Below are 19252 nucleotides of genomic sequence, written 5' to 3' on the forward strand. Positions count from 1 at the left end.
AAAATCTTACAGTAATTATCTTACGCACGCCAATATAGGTCTCAGGGGGCTGATTTTTTTCCGACTTACTTAAAATTTATCGTTATATCATCACCAAATTATTAAAAATTTCTAATAATTTTTAACTTATTATGTTATTCTGATATCAAACCTATATTACTGCAAAGATTCATGAAAATCAATTCAGTAATTTTGCGTGAAAGTGTAACAACCCACACATCCTAATAAACTTTCGCATTTATAATATTAAGTAAGAGTAGGATTAGTAGGATTTGTAGGACTAGAGCTTCTTGGCTTCCCTCGCGTACCAGGTATGTTTAAGAAAAAGGCAACCTGTGTTCGATCCAATATAATTCATATTTGTCTGAAAGGTCATACAGATCCGATCAGCTGATTTTCCGTGAAAGAGTAACAAACATCAATACATTCATACAAAGTGTTAGTTAGTAGACAGTATGAAAACGGGCTGGCTTGTGACACATGCCTTTAGAATGGATATAATGGATACAATCATTGTAACGGAGTACTACTACTAGTCCTTAATTTTTATAATGGCCTGTAGTCAAAACTTCAATAATTATGTAAGCTCCTAATTGACGTTCCCATACAGACGGAGCGCTTCGTTCTATCGTAGCGCTTTTTTGTGTATGTTTTATTAACACTTCGATAAAATATTTACTCATAAGATTTGCTGAAAATATTTAATATCGATGTTGAAATTTAATAAAAAACAGAGATGGATATTTAAAAAAAAATTAAGACATTCACAAGTCGGGTTAAATAATCAATTTAAAATGCGTTAAAAAGTCTAATAATTCCAGTTATTAAACCGCTTCAAATCGAACAGGAATGGGCAAATAACAAAACATACCTTCGCTTGCGGCCGATTTATTAAATTCGAAAAGAAAACAAAACCACGCATGCATAGAAAACTATTTATTTAAATACACACCGAAACTTATACAACACAATGTTTGCATACGCCCCCCAACTTCAATTATAATAAATATAACACAATCGTGTGCTGATACAAAGCATATAAAAGAAATTAAAGACAAATAGGTTCTTAAACATGTAGTTGTGCTAAATAATAAAGGCATATTAACGATAGGAGAATGTTCAGGGCTCAGCCCTGCAGTCTTGTAGCTTATTGTACTTTGTAGACTCTGGTGCAGGTCACGTCTTTGGCCGTCATGACCTGAAAAGAAAGTTACATAAATTGCAATATTCTAATTAATAAATGACATAATAGGCATCGGCTAAGGAGTAACTGCTATAACTTGTGACCGTACCAATCATTGCTTAAACACGATTTTTTATTACTTGTAATAACAGCAGAATTCTCAAAACTTATATTTGCTAACTATTCATATCTCGACGAACAGATAAACAGCAAGGCAGACTAATCGATGGACAGCAAAGCCCCAAGAATAGGGTCCCGTTATACCCTTACGGTACGAAACCCTAAACAGAAGACTAGCGTTTATTTTATTTATTTAATGGTATTTTACGAGTTGAATGAATAAGTATGCTCTTGCTTATTCAAATTTCTTTAAATGCTTTTGGTAGAATTTAACACGTACCGCTTTCATTTCTTCGGGGCCGAATTCTCTGGTGTACACCACCTCTGTACCGTCTGCGGCCTTCTGCACTTGCTTCAGGGTGTTTCCTTCAAAGGTGCACACTGATTTTACCTGTAAATAAAATGTAATAACTATAAATTTTGTCAAAAACTCTGTAGCTATAAAAGATTTTTTTGCAAATCGCTGGTTAATAGCCAGTAATTGAAATCGATCAATCGATCATACACATTGCATCCGCCTTTTCAGCTTTAGACTTTTTTACTTATGTATTGAATAAATAAATTTCTTGTTTCAGTATTGCTTATTTCTGATTCCAGACATATAAGTGCCTGTGTAAATTAGGGTAAAAGTTGTAATAAAAGCTTAATTTGCTATAGATGTATAAACTATACGCAGATATTATTTTACGTTGGAATAGTCATTATAACATTGCAGTAACCGGTATAAAATGCAAAAAAATCAGCGCTATCTAGCATAATCTAGGTCGCCCACACATCATGCAATACAATATGGTAACGTAATTAGCTAGTCCATGTTATTTTTTATGATATAAAATGAGTAGATTTTATATCATAATGGGAGGTAGATTTATATTTTTAAGAATTAAACCGTTAGAAATACAGACCTCAATTTGTTTAATAGTTTAAAGGTTTATTAAATAATAATTTATTTAACAATCTACCTTCACAAATAGTCGATATTTAGAAATTACCATATTATAAAACAACTTGATATCAGTTGGAGCATATATTTGACGTTAAAAAATTTGAATATCAGAACCCGTTATAAATTCTGTTTTAATATAAATTATACCTTTTTATACCATTGTTTCATGGTTTAGTAACTCGGTACATTAATTAGTTAGATATTCAGAAGTTAGACACGCAGTCTGGCATTTTTATAGGTAAGATTACTAGAATCTTGAATATTGTATTTATTTAACATGTACCTCTACCCTAGTCTTAAAGAGGAATAAATTGATGTGTTGCTGTTAATTGTAGTCGATAACTTCAAAAACACATATTAGTGTTTTTTTTAATTTTGCCAGTGTTTACCTTATTTTTACTCGGGTTAATCCATGTATCAGCTATCACAGCTATCAAAAAGTTGTAAAGTTTGTAAGGATGTGTGTGTTTGTGCAAAAACTACTGAACCGATTGCAATGAAATTTGGTACGTAGACAGCTGGACAACTGGAATAACATAAAGGCTATATACATAAATATACAGTAAGTCGTCTCTACACACGTATTTTAGAGAGCATTCAGTCGCATTGTCAATAATACGCAAAGTCGTAAGTGCACATAAATTGCCCAGATTGAAAAAGCGAGTTAAGGGAAGGATTGAAGACGGAACAGGAATGGATCAGGAAAGGCGTGGACAATATGGGACTTGGCTATATTTGTCAAATCTTTGTTTTATCGCGATCAAAGATCAGGGGCAAATTAAGGAATCAGGAAAAATTTTGGGATCTTTTATATATAAATTTTTATTTGCTTTTGCACAAACCTTGGCACCATCAGCGCGTTCCTCATCGAACTCTTCCCCTGGCTTGAACTTCATTTCTGTGGTCTTGAAAGTGGATGACGTAACGAGCACGAAGTTGTCTCCATCTTTCTTCAGTTCGACGGTAGGTGTAACAGCGTTCGCCGCTTTGCGGGTGATCAGACCAACACCTAGAAAGACAAATAAATGTATTTTTTACTAGCTTTCCGCCCGCGGCTTCGCCCGCGTGGAATTCGGTTATATCGCTTTCATCTCCCTGTTTCAACTCCTTCTACCCTTTTTTTCGCGATAAAAATTATCCTGTCTCCTTTCGCAACTTCAGTTCTACCTTCATACCAAATTATATCAAAATTGGTTCAGTGGTTTAGGCGTGAAAGCGTAACAGACAGACAGACAGACAGAGTTACTTCCGCATTTATAATATTAGTAGGGATTTATTTTATTTATCCAAATCACATGCCATTACAGGATACAATCCAATGCGACAGGGACTTAACAAGGAAAAACAAAATTACAACTAAACCTAAGTAATTACCTAACTAACAATGATTATAACATCATACTATCCTACTAATATTATAAATGCGAAAGTTTGTAAGGATGTGTGTATGTTTGTTACTCTTTCACACAAAAACTACTTAACCGATGGCAATGAAATTTGGTACGTAGATAGCTGGACAACTGGAATAACACATTGACAACTTTTCATCCCCATATTCTTACGAGATACAGACTTACGCGGGTGAAACCGCGGGGCGTAGCTAGTATTATATATATCATAACCCATGCAACGTCATTCAATGGACATCAACATGATATTGTCCATATTTCGACTTGCCTATGAACTATGAAGCATGAGTAACATGATTTGAGCGAAATTTTCACTGAAATGGACAAAGCAAATAAGTCACTGGTGGTCCATTAGCATATAATAGATAATAATATTGTGACGATTTCCTAGAAAAAAAAATGTTCTGAAGGATTTTGAAACAATTATGTAAGCCACAGTGAAGGTTTTATACATTAAAATTAATTTTACTGTCGTCGTAAAAAATAATTAATTTGTTACTTTCCAACAGATAAAAACTGCGATGTTTTTTCTCAATGTTCTTATTACATAATATAATAATAAACTTTACCAAGTCTTCTCATGAATTCATCAAAATTCTCGGACGAAATTAGTTTATACTTTTTGCCCAAAGTGAGGTTCATTTCCGTATCTACAGATAACATTTTCTTATTATTTTATATTATTATGCTTAAATGATTCAATTAAAAAAAATAGATACGCTTATCGATTCAATGTTCAATGCTAATTGCATTTGTGACGTACGCCTCCTAGGTGACGCGTTTTTTTTTTTAATTTTCATTCAAACAAAGAAGATTTCAGTGGCCAAAGTAAATTATAATGAACTAGCTTTCAACAAGTTCACCGCGGTGAAAAGCTATCATTCCAAACTATCTCCAAATAAATCACTTCGTCATAAATGAAAGACAAACGAACACACTCTCGCATTTATAACATGACTGTTATAAGCATAGCTGAATTGTGTGTGGGTATTTCATCCATAAACGCATGATAGTTTATATGTGTAGGTGCACCAAGTTGGACTTTACCCATTAATTCAAATAACAAGCCCATCAAATACAATATCCGTTGCATACCGCATTCTTGACGTCCGCAGACCCTTGGGACGTAACTGTTCATAATATAAAGATTAGTAGGCGACTCATTGCGAATATAATATGCGGAAAACGTAATGCGAGCGCCAAACCGGTAGCTAGTGCAGTGCCCTAAGGGACGGATGCGAAATGAATCGATAATGTGGTTTAACTATATCTTGTTATCGACTTTCTTCCTGGTAGAATAAAAGGAATATAAAGTTGTTACTTTTATTCAATTTAATACAATTGATTTATTAAAATTCTGTTTTACGATTATAACACAATAATTATTTTATTCATTAATTTATAATTATTTTATTCATTAAATTACCGATAGCATAATAATTCACCGCCTCAAAATAGATACAAGTACACTTGTATCTGTACTATTGTGTACTTTGGACCGTAAATCTATTGATAGTTATTTAATAAAGCAGTTAAATGCAAAAATGCGGCGTAGTTTATTTAGCCGGTATCATGTGGGTCCATTAAATCCTCCGAGATCGGAGTTACTCTTATCACGCGCAGATGAATCAATACAATGCTCGACATTTGATTGGATGGTTTGTGGGCGCGGCGCGTTCCTATTGGTTGCTTAGACGTGGTACGACGTCAAGGTTAACGACCTATAAATTGGCGTAATTTTTCAATTGAAAGTCCATTCATATTGAAGTTTTGTTAGGTAATAAATCTGTCTTTGAATATCTTGGTATGACAGTTTTGTAAAACATCCTTCGAATAAATTGAATGATGGACTTTAATAGAACCTAGTTTGCTGCAATCAATATATAAGTAATTGATATTTATCCTATTCATAGAAACCGGAATTTGTCGATCGCAAACCCGACGCAGGATACGCATTCATTGAAAAAATATCTCGTCAATACTAAAAGCAGAGCAAAATGCTGCCAAATTGAAAATTATTACATTCAAACTACATATTACATATGCGTTGCCAAGCTACCGGATACAAGAAATATTTACAATATACATAGAAAGTAAAGCCTCAAAGCGATTTTAAGATACGGATAAAATAAAACGGAATTATGATTAACTAGCTGCGCCTAGCGGTTTCACCCGCATAAGTCCGTATCTCGTAGGAATATCGGGATAAAAAGTTGCCTATATGTTATTACAGTTATCCAGCTGTCTACGTACCAAATTTCATTGCAATCGGTTCAGTAGTATTTGCGCGAAAGAGCAACAAACACACACACATCCTTACCAACTTTCGCATTTATAATATTAGTAGGATAGTAGGATTACGAAATACAAACAAGTTCAAAGTAACTTACAATAAATAGTTACATCTATAAATATCTCTTGGCTACGGTCACCTCCCGTGACACTGGCGTGTGGACATTGATCTTACATACGATTAGCATCACAACTAAGTCCATGACTGAATTTCATATTTGAGTCATGGTCTTATCATCTATTAAGTACCAATAAATAAAATCAGAATGTCTGTTTGTGATATCAATGATAGCTTTATACTGAATAATAAGGTACATAAATGTATACACGATACAATAAATTGTAAATAAAATAATTTGTAATTAATAAATTAAATTGTAATTGCTATAAATTGTTATTTTAAAAATGTCAAAAATGTATGTATGTATGTATGTTATGAAATAAATTGAATATTTAAAAAATTAAAAAAAAAAAATTTTTAAAATATACCAAGAAACGTTTTTTACAATTTTTGTCCGTCTGTTGCGACTAATCTCGAAAAACCGAATGGCTGATTTTGAGTGGCAGATAGTTAGGGAGATAGATGAATAGTTATCAGACATTACCAGGGGAACATTGGGATTAAAATTTAGAACTCATTTACGAGAGTGCAACCGCGAGACGCAGTTAGGTTTAAATGCGATACTTGTGTAAAGGCATACAAGATAGTAGAATGTACGCCTCGATAGCCCCAATTACCATATCTAGATCTAATTATAACCTAGCAATTTTTTCCTTGCCGCCCTAGATACAAGGCTAATTTTCACAAATAAGGAACAACAATAGCTGAATTTTTTGCTAAAGATGAACATAAAAAATTAAAAAATACACTTATGTCAACATTATACAAAATTATTGTATTAAAACCTTATTGCACAATGTATTTTTGAAGTAACTACACAATTGTTCGTATTATTCATTACTGCTCACAGGAACGATAGTCGATGGTGTGTATTTACACATGAAATTCGCAATATCTTAATAAATCGTTAATCTAATATTGCGAAGTGCTTGAGTTCTTATCTATTTCAGAATTGTATTAAATCATCACTGATTTCAGTAAAGATAACGAAGTCGAGTGTTTCACTTCGATTAGAGTTAGACTTGACTTTTCCAAATCTATAGCGGATTGACTTTTGAACAGAATGTTTTTTGCGATATAAAGAAAGATATAAAAAGTTTTTATCAAATGTAAAAGTTATATTCAATTAAAAATAAATTTATCGAATCCAGTAACTAACCAACAAAAAACGCGTGTCAGGACCGTGTGACGTCAGAATGTTGGATTTTTTGTCATTTTTACAATACGATATTTATTTATTCCTCTATATACTTAAAACATTGATACATCACTGATATTAAAATGGTTTTAAAGTAATCTTTTTGAATTTCAAAGATATCTAATGGTATTACATACAATACTGTATATTTTTATACATTTAAGTATTAGAGTATTTATAATGGAGCCCATGATCCACCATTCATATTGGTTATTTTATATAAATCAAGCATTGCCCCTTACACATTTTATCACATTGTGATTAATTAAATTTAGTTGGCACCCTTGTTCTGTGTTCAATTGCACATTCTGTACTACACATAACAAATAAGGTGTAAAAACTTAAACACAAATAAGCTTTTTTGTGCTAACTGTTGGCGCATTCGTAGTCACATGACTTTTCAAAAGATTTAATTAAACTTTAATAGCCTTTGATTTGATTCATATTACATTATACATTTTATATAGATTTATTTTTCAATTACCCATTTTGCATGCATTATGAACTATGTAAACACAGCACATTTGAAAACGAAGAAACGACTCTAAGTAGGACCTTTGTACTTTTGGCATCCATCGAAGATATCGGTGGATATTGTGAGTCACATACGTAGGCAGACCGGACACATACTGTATCCTACAGTCAACAAACCGTCTCATCTTATTGACTGAATTGATGCTGATTGGCGTCGATTTGCTGACAATTGCGAGCGGTCGTGACCAATGGGAGTTTCTGGTGCCGCGGGACGTTCTCATGCGAGCGCAATTAAGCTATAGTCTGACCCGCTTGTTGACTATTATTAAGCTTTTACTACCCGCATTTGTTATTCATTGTCCCCTTTATGTTTCGATTGTGGAATAACTTTGGTTGAATTAATTATTCCGGTGTACCAACTCTGGCTAGGTTAGGAGAATCGGAATGAGAATATTGATATTGCCAGATATTCAAATAAATGTAACCCAGACATTAATCAAAAAGTCAAATCTTATTTAACAATAAAAACGTGATTCAAAATGCTGTATAAAATATATAAGAAGATTTTGTCCGTGTCTCCGGTTTAAATTACATATCTAAATTATTCTCGAATCCACATGAAACAAATTCAGTTAAAATCGCTTCATGCCTTCAGGAGTCCAGTGAATAACCCAAAGGAAGATATTAAGATAAATTTGTCTTATGCTCAATCGTAGATTTATAACGAGGGAATAATGTGTTAAAATTGTATGGTTTAAGAACCTTACAATAATAACCAGTTTATATACACGACTGTATATACAGCAGTCGAATGGTAGCTTTCTTCGTAGTTTCTAAATGCAATTTTAATTCTGCCCCACACTATTTATGGAAAGCCACCTCAGTATAACCGCAGACAATATTGTACCCTAGAATTTCTTTTCTGCTCTATTTAGTTACAAAGCGGTAACAAAGCCAATTAATATTTTACAATTTGTAAGTAAAAGAAGGCTAAAAAAACTTATTTTTTTATAAAATTTAACAACGTTATCTTAAAAAAACACAGGCTAATTCAAACTACTTTCATACTTTTCTAATAAATAAGACACTGTTTCTCAATTATTAGAATTCTATCTTTGTAACTAGTTTATGAGATGTATGGTTGACCACGCTCCCCGGATAACTCTCCCCGTGACCACGCTCGCTGTAGTGTTCGAAACGTCGGGTTAATAATATAATGAATAAATCGCGTTTAAAATCCGTTAAAAAGTTATTAATTTCTAAATGTATTGGTGACATCATGCAGAAGCGATATGTTACCACTGATTATGTTAAGTAGACATATTTATTATTTACCTATCATAATTCAATGACGAATTATAGGAAATGTTTCATATCTCAAAGAAATAATTACTCATTCTTCACTTCAGTATAAGCTACGCCTTATAAATAAACTGCGAAGATCATATCGCAGTATGCACGTTTTCTTAAAAATTCAGCAATGTTTTGTTTTAAACGGGTTTTGCGTCTTATAAAATTTAACGAGTTTTACCTTCTCAGGAACTCCACGGTTCGGTTTCAAACGATTGTTGCCATGGCAAGTTGCATCTATAATACTTTCATTAATATAATTATTGCCATAACAAATAAATTATAATAAATACATGGTCTTCCTTTGTATTGTACTTATATATTACAAAATAATAGACAACTTTATACTAACAGATTTTTTCTATTACGAAACCTATGATAACTGTTATTGTGTGAAATATGTATGACAAAATGATTAGATTAAACTGACATGGGATATTTTATCCTAAGTGCAAAGTATTTCAGCCGCCAGAATTATGGTCATGACGTATGCATGCTTCTATTTTCATGATCGATGTAACAGACAAAGTCCAATATAAATAATTTTAAACGTAATTAGAAATCTTAGTCCAAGAACCTTTTTTGCTAAGAAGTTGAATATCACTTACGTCTGGAATTTTGGAGGTATCAACTGTACAATCGAATGCCAACGAATAGTTTAGATCTAAACAGGAGGTATTATGTTTCAGATTGCCATTTTTTCTCAGTAGCCGGTACCTATTGTTATATATGATTCATTCTCCGTAAATAATTAATACCTACTTACATAAAAAGTCATTGTCATTGAACATATTTTTCCACCTAGCTTATGAAGCTACTTTAATACCGAATAAACCGATTTTAAAGGAAATAAATAATAACTAATTTGCTATACTAAATATATGAATTTATAGCTGTACAATAAATAAATACTATAATTATTGTTTAAATGTCCAGGTTTATAATTTATGTATATTTTTCATTAAGCGACAGGCAATGTATGCTAGTTCAGGAAACAAGGGACCTTTGAAGGAAAACATTAGCCAGCCTATTATTATCCTTGTATTGGCATAGTATTGTACAAACACATCATAAAAGGTCTGTTTAAAAAAAATGATTCATATCCTTAAAACATGAATTGTCACACGAACAACGCAACGAAACATCTTTTACTAACTTCCTCGAGCATTAACGATAAGCAATTTATTTCTTAGAAAGAAACATTTAATCGTCAAGTGCGCTAATAAAGATAATAGATACTGAATGGGACTCATTGATCCAAGCATATCGACGCATCGTTAGAAACAAAGCAGCTTTACAAGTTTTTATTAACGACTTATGAATGCACATTTATTTCCATCCAGAGCGATAACGGGAATAGAGATAAAATTTCTAGCAATTTTTATTGGAGTCTCGAGTTTTTATTGATACAGAGTTATCGGTACCAGTCTCAGCGTCAGATGTTTTTTCTTTGCAAGTACGTTTCTACGTGTTTTCAATTGCAATTACATCATAAGTGTCCTGTATAGCAACCGCGATACAATGTGGGATTGTAGAAAGTTTATCGTAACAATAAAATAACCAATTGAAATCCAAACTAATCGCTTAACGGATTTACGACATGAATCTAAAACGCTTGCGATTTTATTGTGTTTGGCTCTACAGGTGTTATTCATTTACAAATTAAACAACAAGGGAAGTATCATTGAAGTATCAGTCATCAAATATTGGCCGTGGTCACGATTATCACGTTTGTTGTAAAATAATGGAAACGTCAGTTGCAATAATATAAATAATAATATATATCAATTGCGTCATAAATAGCTTGTAATGTTTTCAAACATTAAAAAAATATTTCATAAATCAATTGTATATTTTCTAAGTTTTTCCGTACCTTTCAAACTAAAAATTAAAATAACAAATGTTTTTTTTATATTCCATTTGTGAAATACCTTAAAATCTTGGATCCATACATGTAGCATGTACAAAATTTATTGCGAAGCATTTCATAATCGTAAATAGCACCGGTATATTTACATCCAAGCCTGCTAGGAAGTTAGCTGATAAGCTACAGCACACAATGTAAATTTAACTTGCAACTGATAAGATTTAGAAGTATAAAACGTTATTTAAAGTTCGTCAGCCAGATGCAAGGATGATAAACGCTGCATGTGAGGGCAGGTTTTCTATAACCTCTAAATGACCTCACCCAAAAATGGCCTGTGGCAGTGATGTGACCCCTAACTTACTGCATACGTTAATATAATATACTGTTTCATACTCTTTCTATTTTCTTTAAAGTTATTTTTTAATCAGTTGTATTATTAGACTTTTTTACTTTTACAAATTCGTTCAGAACTGAGTACCAGTTACAATTTTTACTTCACTTCTGTATATAAAACGCACTTAAAAATCCAATCAAATCAAATATTTAAGGTTTTTGTCGAGCAAAGGATAAAATAAGTTCAATTTATAAATCCGAAAATATTGTACCAATTTCCTTGAAAACTACCAATCCAAATAACAGACTAAATATCTATTTGTAGTGATATAGTTAAAGAACAGAAATTTTAATTTATTGGCAATGCGTTGCGACAAACAAACTAATTATTATCAATACGACTATAACGTTAAGTCAATGTACTAGTTATTGGTTGTGTACTGCATCCGACATTCAGCCAATAACGATAACATGGTATTTGCTATAAAACGAATAACCGTAAACAATATCAAAGAGAGTTATAGTGCATATTATTATTATAGTATTATATTATCTTATATTAGGTATATAAATTACGTGCCATATTATTTGTCCACGATGGACTCCTCAACTAGTCAACCGATTTTAATCAAATTTGAATTCCAAAAGGTACCCGTGGTCCGACTCGACGGAGCAGTGGGATTTTAGTCGGGGGAGGATATGTATGCAAGATTTCTATGTAAAATTTAAACTATCGACGGCCCGGTGGCGCTGCTGGTGATCCTAACAGTTAGGGTGTACTCCTTATAAACACATGTGAAAACGAGCATTATTTATAATTCGATTAGACTTCTTCTAGAAGCACTTTGAATTATCTTTACATAGATTTATATATACCATTTTAACCAAATTTTTATTTCTGTTTTCATAGAATCATTTCAGAGTTCCGCACCCGGAGGGAACACAGGATATTATGTTAAAATATGCGCGTAAGTGTGGCGAAACTCGCCTCGGGGCTATAAATGTTCTTCATACATATTTTGTAATTTTCCAATGTAATAGTTAATTACTCGTTCGGTAAACCGTAGAAATCAAATATTACAGAAAATAATAAACAAACGGCTATGTTGCAAAAAGATATATATAAAAAAGACGTATATTATATCGGAATAGTAAAATTGTATGCTGAAATTTTCCTGTTTGTATGAAATGTGCAGCAAAAAAATTATAAGATAAATTTTAATAAAAAGATTGCTGTGTTGCGTAATTTTGTTTAATTATTAAATGCAATTTAAGAAATTGAGCTATAACAATTGAAGAGTTTGATTAGATTAACAAATTTGTAGGTTATTTAATCAGTTTGCGATTTAAAAATTAAAAACTTTTTAACGGATTTTAAACGCGATTTATTCATTATATTATTAACCCGACGTTTCGAACACTGTACAGCGAGCGTGGTCACGGGAGATTGTAGTCTAAATGTATAATACTCGCGTAAAATCAAACACTAGAAAATACCAGTTTATGATTTTTTTTTTTATTTAAATGTATCCTACCCTCAATTTTATTATGCGGTTAAAGCGAAATAAGTTTAGAAAAAATACTTATTATTAAGAAGTACTTTTAGTAACGACAAGAGACCACGCCATATGGTTGGCGGCAACTATGTGAAGAGAAGCTATGACGCTGTTTTCATGTGCTTTATTAATTTAACAAATCTATCTCATTCTTATTGCAAAAATAATCTATATTTTTAACTATAATTATCCGAACTGTATTCTGCTACTCACAAAAATTAAGATTACTAGGTCATGCTATATGATACAATAAAAAAAAAATGAAAAAAAAGATGAAATTTATTCTACAATTCCAAACCCTCATTAATATGGAGGTAGGCGGGCAAAGTGCACAGGTAATGTTCGAACAAATACTCGTTATAGAAGATTATCATAACTACCTACAATAATTAAATTTGATAAATGATTCACTTAAATGACACAGGCTTTTACAAATACTCGCCATAAAGCCGGTTGCACAAATAAAAAATAAAAAATCGCGTGCCATAACGGACGAAAGCCGGCCGGCATCGATTCCTCGGAAAATATATTTTTAATAGTTGAAATAAAGATAGTAGAAAAATGCCATACTGACCAATAGTCTTCATAAACTCGTCGAAGTTCTCTGATGAGATCATTTTGTATTTCTTGTCAACAAATTCCATTTTTAATTAGATTAAATTTACGTTTATAATTACAAGATAAGACAACCTCCAACGACACTAGTCGAAACTAGAATGATTGGAAGTCGAAAATGAAACACGAACTCACTTCATAGCCGTGAATGAACAAAAAGTATGAACGAGTATAAACTGTCAAGAATAAAGAACGCGTGTTCTACACAGATTACTCTCTTCGTTCACCATTCACTTCTGTCTAACTTGCCTTTTGTCTGTTACCATAAAAGTACTCTATGCTGTTACCTATTTATTTTCTTCGTCGGTATATTGTTCACTGTTATGGCAAGTGATTTTTTATAAATAAATAAATAAATAAAAAAAAAAAAATATATCTACGTACATAAATGGATTTATTAGCAGTTCATTATTAATTAAATAATAAAAAATGAATTAAGTAAATCAACTAGGATTAATACAAAAATTACATAAATGCCTACGTTATTGTACGCCACAAAATAAACAAGGAAATACATAAAACAGAAGCAAAACACAGTTCCAATATTCAGAAGGCAGACAAAGCGTTAAAAGCATTCTGTCCCACACAGGACAGGAGGTCTGATGTCAGTGTAGGTCTTACGCAAGCATGATTTTAGTTTACTTTTTTATACCTATTTATGGCGCTCGTGTTGTCTAATTTTGCACAAAATATTAAACTTTCATTCAATTCAAAAACAATTACACAACATAATAACATAAGCTTCCCACTCACAGATCCCTTGGGTTTCCGAATTCAAAAATATCTTGCGTCTTTTCTCAGGTCCTAAACTATCTCTGTACCCAATGTCACCTAGATTGGTTCAGTAACTTTGGCGTGAAGGAGAAACAGACAAACTATAAAAATTGTGGGGATATTATTGTCGATAATAAAACGTAGGTACTTTAATGTAAATTTATTATCAGCGTTAGACAGCAGGGCCAAGAACAGAACTTTTCCAATCGAAATGATTATTTCCAATATTTAGTTAACTTAATGTCTCTGAACACCTATGATCATAAATTATTTAATTCATCTTTTGCAATTTAAAAAATTAATTGCAAGGCAAGTTGACTGAGTTTTGTCGGGTCGATACTCCATTTATCTTTTCCTTTTCCTCACCTGTGTATATCAGTTACAACGGTTTCATTAATAGCCTGGACTCTTGTTATAAGGCGTCCTTAAAATATTCTTAAACGTTACGCCGCTCACGCTGTTATAGTAACCAAAAAAGAAAAAAGAATATCATCAAAACAAATAATAAAACGGCGCTGTTTAATCATATCATTAGGCTATTAGTAAAGTTAAAGAAACTATTACCTTACCTACCTACTTTTACTATTAGTCGTTCGCTGGTAGTTAATAATGTGATTTGCTGATCGCAGGAATAAAAATTATCCTATGTCATGTCTCGGTGTCTCGGTAACTATATCCTGTACCAAATTATCATAATCATCAATATCAGTGCTGAGGTTAAGGAATGAAAAAGAGACAAACAGATAGACCGATAAATAAAATATAACGACTTTTTTAATTTATGTAAAATAAGTATTTGTAGGGGTTATTAATTAATAATAATTTATACTGGCCACAAAACTTATTTAAGTCAAAAAATCATTCATTATTGGCATTGGACATTGACATTTAAATGACATGAAATATGAAAATTTTGTGCGAAAGCGAAATATACTAAATATTATTGTATGAATATTAATATTTACAGTATTAATGGTTCAGCTTTCAATGTGTATTAAATTTTTCAGGCTATACTTCTACTACATACTTAACGATTAGTATGGTTATTAGAAAATGTACGAAGATGATATTGATAATTACATACCATCACTTTTAAATCCTCGCTCTGTAAAAAAATTAAGCAGTGATCTACCTCTGACTCAGGTTTGAAATATTTATATAGGAACAAAATTATACAATTTTAACTTTCAGAAACATTAATTTGAGTAGCTTAGCTAAATGGATTATAATAAAATATTGAAATTATAGAAGTTACGAGCAAGTTTTTAATGACAATTTCATTGTAATTTTGAACAATTGCTATATGAATAATTGTGTTTTCAGAATTCAATAAAAAGTCGATGCTCATTATCTTTGAAGAAAAATAGTGTTGCAAGCAAGACCAAGAAAAATTTAAATAAGGTGAAGACATATTACTCATAACACTATTAGTATTCTTTCTTTATTCCTGGAAATTTCATATAAGTAAAATTAGATCTTACAATGAATGTATTATCAGTGTTCAGTAAAAAAAAATTGTGATTTAAAGAAATAGCAATATTATGGATTCATATTATTGAATTGATTATACTGTAATAATCTAGTTTTCAATTTTATATAAGAAGTCTAATTCCTGCTAACTTTTAGGTATTCTTACAAGATAAAGAAAATTTATGTAAAAATGCAACATATGACCAAATTGGTAAGAAAAAAGAATACCCAATAAAGAGATTGGAAGATGAAGAAACACTCCAACTTTCTGCTATTGAAGATTTGCCTTTTCTTAACGATCACCAGTCCTCGTCTAGTGACATTGTTGTACCTCTAGTCTGCAATGGAACCAAAACTGATGATAATAATAATTCATTGAAATCTGTGTCCTCTGGAACAGAATTGAGTTATGGAGATAATAAAAGTGATGATACACTCATCTATAATATAGACATAAAACCATCTTACACTGTGTGTTTTTCTGTAAATAACACTAACAATGTAGAACTAAGTACAAAGAATAGTAATATTAAGCATGTATCAGTGACAAATGCCAAAAATAACATGAGTTTTGAATGTGAAATTATTGAGGTCTCAGATGAATCAATGGAAATAGAGACGGTACAAGAAGTATTGCCACATAAAAAAAGTCTGTCAAAGCGAACATCTGTTGCTGTCAATGTAGAAATTAAAAAGCAAAAATTGTCACAGCAAACTGCAGGAGAAGAAAATAAAGTTCTTATTTTGAACACAAATGATGCTAAAAAGCTGTCAGATGTCAATGTGCAGCCAACAAATTATAAATTGTTGAAGCAAAAAATTAAAGACCAAAATAAATATATTGCTGCCACCAGGAAGTCTGCATCCCAAGCCAGAATCAGGAATGGGAAGGCAGTGCATGATAAATTAAAGCAGAAGTCTATAGATTGTTATTTTTCTAATGTGCTAAAGGTCAAGAAGTTAGTTGATGTGAATGGTTCAGTAGATTTGATTAAGGATGGTGGTGGTTTAACAGATAAGATCTTAGCTCAGGATGATTCACATGACATGAGTAAAAACTTGTGTATAACTTCTATTAAACATGATGCTACTGCTCAATCTACGAAAGCCAGTAGAAAGAACAATGAAATTGTCAAATCAGCAAGGAAGTTGTCGCACCGATCGATGTCTCCCAGGATTGACATTAAGGAATCGGAGGCGACACAGTTTTCAAAAGTGAAAAATGAGAGTATCGGCTCTTACTCACCGAGGAAGATTGTTGAGTCTATACAGTTTCATTTGCCAGTCAAATCTAAATCGAATAAAACATCAACTGTGACCAGAATAATACCAAATTATAAAATAGTTGCAGGTAAGAGGATTAAAGGTATTATTATTGTTACATATTGTTATTTAATTATTCAATGTTTTATTAAACAAAAGCTTAGAAAAAGGTGCATATTGATAATAATTAATACAGTAGATTTTTAAGAAAGATTGATAATGATAATTAACTTTTTGGGTTTTTATTAAAAACCCAAAAAGTTAATTTTTTTTTGTCTTGGCTTCTAGGATAGAAATATAGCCTTGTTACTGCATAAACGTCTATGTGGGGTAGATTTTGAGTGAAAATGTACAAACAAAATAACAAAAATTTAAACATTTCTTTTATATGGCTTTATTGAATGCTATTTTTATGGCTTCCAGGGACACATTTTGCGGTGGATGCATTTGCCTATGGAGATATTCCAAATGTTAAACATTATTTCCTCACACATTTCCATTCAGATCATTATTCAGGATTGAAGAAGAATTTTAACAAATTGCTGTTTTGTTCAAAAATTACAGGTATTGTATATCCTTTATAATGTACCCACAGTAGGTATTAGTATAGGTGATTTACAATAAATAATTATTTTTTACAAAAATCTAAACCACATCCAAATTTTCACAGCACACAGAAGGCACTATGATGATTTCGATCCTCTTTGTCTTGTTTCAAAACAAGTTATTTGTTCAACCAGCTGATGTTACAATGTTGAAAAAAAAAACAGTCAGTTTAAGAATCTCTCCCTTCCACCCTTTAAGTCATTTGAAAAAATATTTATATGTAATCTTTATAGCATGCAAATGCTTAACAAGTAAATAAGAGTTTTTAAAGAAGGGAAGAGACCTTAAGACTCTGAAAAAAGGTCATTGACGGCTTCCCCCCTGGAGTAACACGGGCAATAGTCATTTGTAGATGGTGTGGTCAAGCTGGACTATAGTGACTCGTTTTAACTTGGTTTCCTTTTTATTCTAGCCGACTTGTGCGTATCACGATTGGGAGTGAATATAAAGCACATTCATATTATGAATGTTGATGAGTCCATTAAAATTGATGGGGTCGAAGTTATGGCTGTTGATGCAAATCAGTGAGTTTATTTTTTGTTGCAAACAAATTTATTGTATAGAATAGTTTTGTAATCTGAATCAAAAGTTTAGAATAAGGTTTATGTAGTAAAATACGTAAAGAGAGCATATCATTCAGTGACTCATACTTTAGCTCTACCACAAATAGATTTTCGCCCGCGGCTTTGTCCGCATAATAATACCCGTTCGCGTGCGCTTTCTGGGATGTATAATATATTATATATATGGGATATATTATATATATTGTCTTTTTTGGGTCTCAAGCTAATGTTGTATCAAATTTCATCCAAATCGGCCCAGAAGTTCCTGAGATTATCACGATCAAACAAAGCTAACAAAAATCTTCAGCTTTCTATTATTAGTATAGAGGATAGATTACTGATTCCTTGATTTATTAAGACAAGCCTCCTGCCCAAAATTGTTAATTTGTTATTTTTATTTTTGTAGTTGGTTAATTTTGGTTAAATTTTTTGTTAGATTTATGTTACTACTTCAAGCCGATCTTCTGTTTTATGATGGTACTTTAAGATGAATGGTTATACGACATTTATAAGGCTACACCACAACTTTCCGCAGTTGTCCAGGGGCAGTAATGTTGGTGTTCACTCTACCCAGTGGCAAGACCTTGCTTCATACAGGGGACTTCAGGGCGTCTCCCATTATGGAGTCCTATCCTGTGTTTTGGAATAGGGATATTCACACCATATACTTGGATACTACGTGAGTTTTTTAAAAGTTAAAAAAAAAACGATGTTTTTTGTCTACATAAGGTCAATGGTTTTTTCTTTATTTTGTTATAATACTCCAATCTTTATGTGTATTATTCCAGCTACTGTAACCCGCGGTACGATTTTCCCACTCAAGACCAAAGCTTGGAAATGGCGCTATACCACCTGCGACAAAAGAAGACCATATTGGAGAAAACTGGCAAGAAGTTCTCGTCGGTACTCATCGTTTGCGGCACTTACACTATTGGTATGGTTTTTCATTTGTTTTAAGTTGGACTTTATGTTAGATATATAGTATTTTGTTTGTTAGAAGAGAATTTATTCGAGAGATAAAGAGATAGAGAGATCAGTTTAGCGTTGAGCGGCCCATGCTCAAGTAGTGCTGTCTGCACGTAGCTTCGATTAAAATAAAATCTTTTGACGTA

The 19252-nt window shown here is 32.0% G+C and overlaps 2 protein-coding genes across 2 annotated transcripts in view; one reads left to right on the plus strand and one right to left on the minus strand.

The window, feature by feature from the left end:
• Positions 1-920: 920 nt before the first annotated feature.
• On the minus strand, positions 921-13580 carry LOC119833425 (sodium/calcium exchanger regulatory protein 1-like). The gene is made up of 4 exons (XM_038357424.1): positions 13424-13580; positions 3092-3258; positions 1584-1694; positions 921-1198 (listed from the first exon to the last, which is right to left on the minus strand). The coding sequence occupies exons 1-4, from the start codon at positions 13491-13493 to the stop codon at positions 1148-1150; spliced, it is 399 nt and encodes a 132-aa protein (XP_038213352.1). The 5' UTR covers positions 13494-13580; the 3' UTR covers positions 921-1147.
• Positions 13581-15150: 1570 nt separating this feature from the next.
• LOC119834891 (DNA cross-link repair 1A protein) overlaps positions 15151-19252 on the plus strand; it is a 10064-nt gene continuing 5962 nt past the window's right edge. The window contains exons 1-7 of the mRNA XM_038359413.1: positions 15151-15381; positions 15562-15639; positions 15865-17059; positions 17395-17535; positions 17990-18101; positions 18676-18819; positions 18929-19074. Coding sequence (XP_038215341.1) covers positions 15292-15381; positions 15562-15639; positions 15865-17059; positions 17395-17535; positions 17990-18101; positions 18676-18819; positions 18929-19074 — 1906 coding nt within the window. The 5' untranslated portion in view covers positions 15151-15291. The remainder of the gene's footprint in view (positions 15382-15561; positions 15640-15864; positions 17060-17394; positions 17536-17989; positions 18102-18675; positions 18820-18928; positions 19075-19252) is intronic.

The sequence above is a fragment of the Zerene cesonia genome, chromosome 2 (genome assembly GCF_012273895.1).
Source record: "Zerene cesonia ecotype Mississippi chromosome 2, Zerene_cesonia_1.1, whole genome shotgun sequence".
Taxonomy (NCBI): Eukaryota; Metazoa; Arthropoda; class Insecta; order Lepidoptera; family Pieridae; genus Zerene; species Zerene cesonia.

Bases quoted from the DNA above. Each gene is read 5' to 3' on its own strand.
- LOC119833425 (XM_038357424.1), bottom strand. From the start codon at position 13,493: ATGGAATTTGTTGACAAGAAATACAAAATGATCTCATCAGAGAACTTC. The intron at 3,259-13,423 runs GTCAGTATGGCA...TTGTCTTTCTAG, and splicing joins CGAGTTTATGAAGACTATTG to GTGTTGGTCTGATCACCCGC. The intron at 1,199-1,583 runs GTACGTGTTAAA...CTTTCTTTTCAG, and splicing joins GCCCCGAAGAAATGAAAGCG to GTCATGACGGCCAAAGACGT.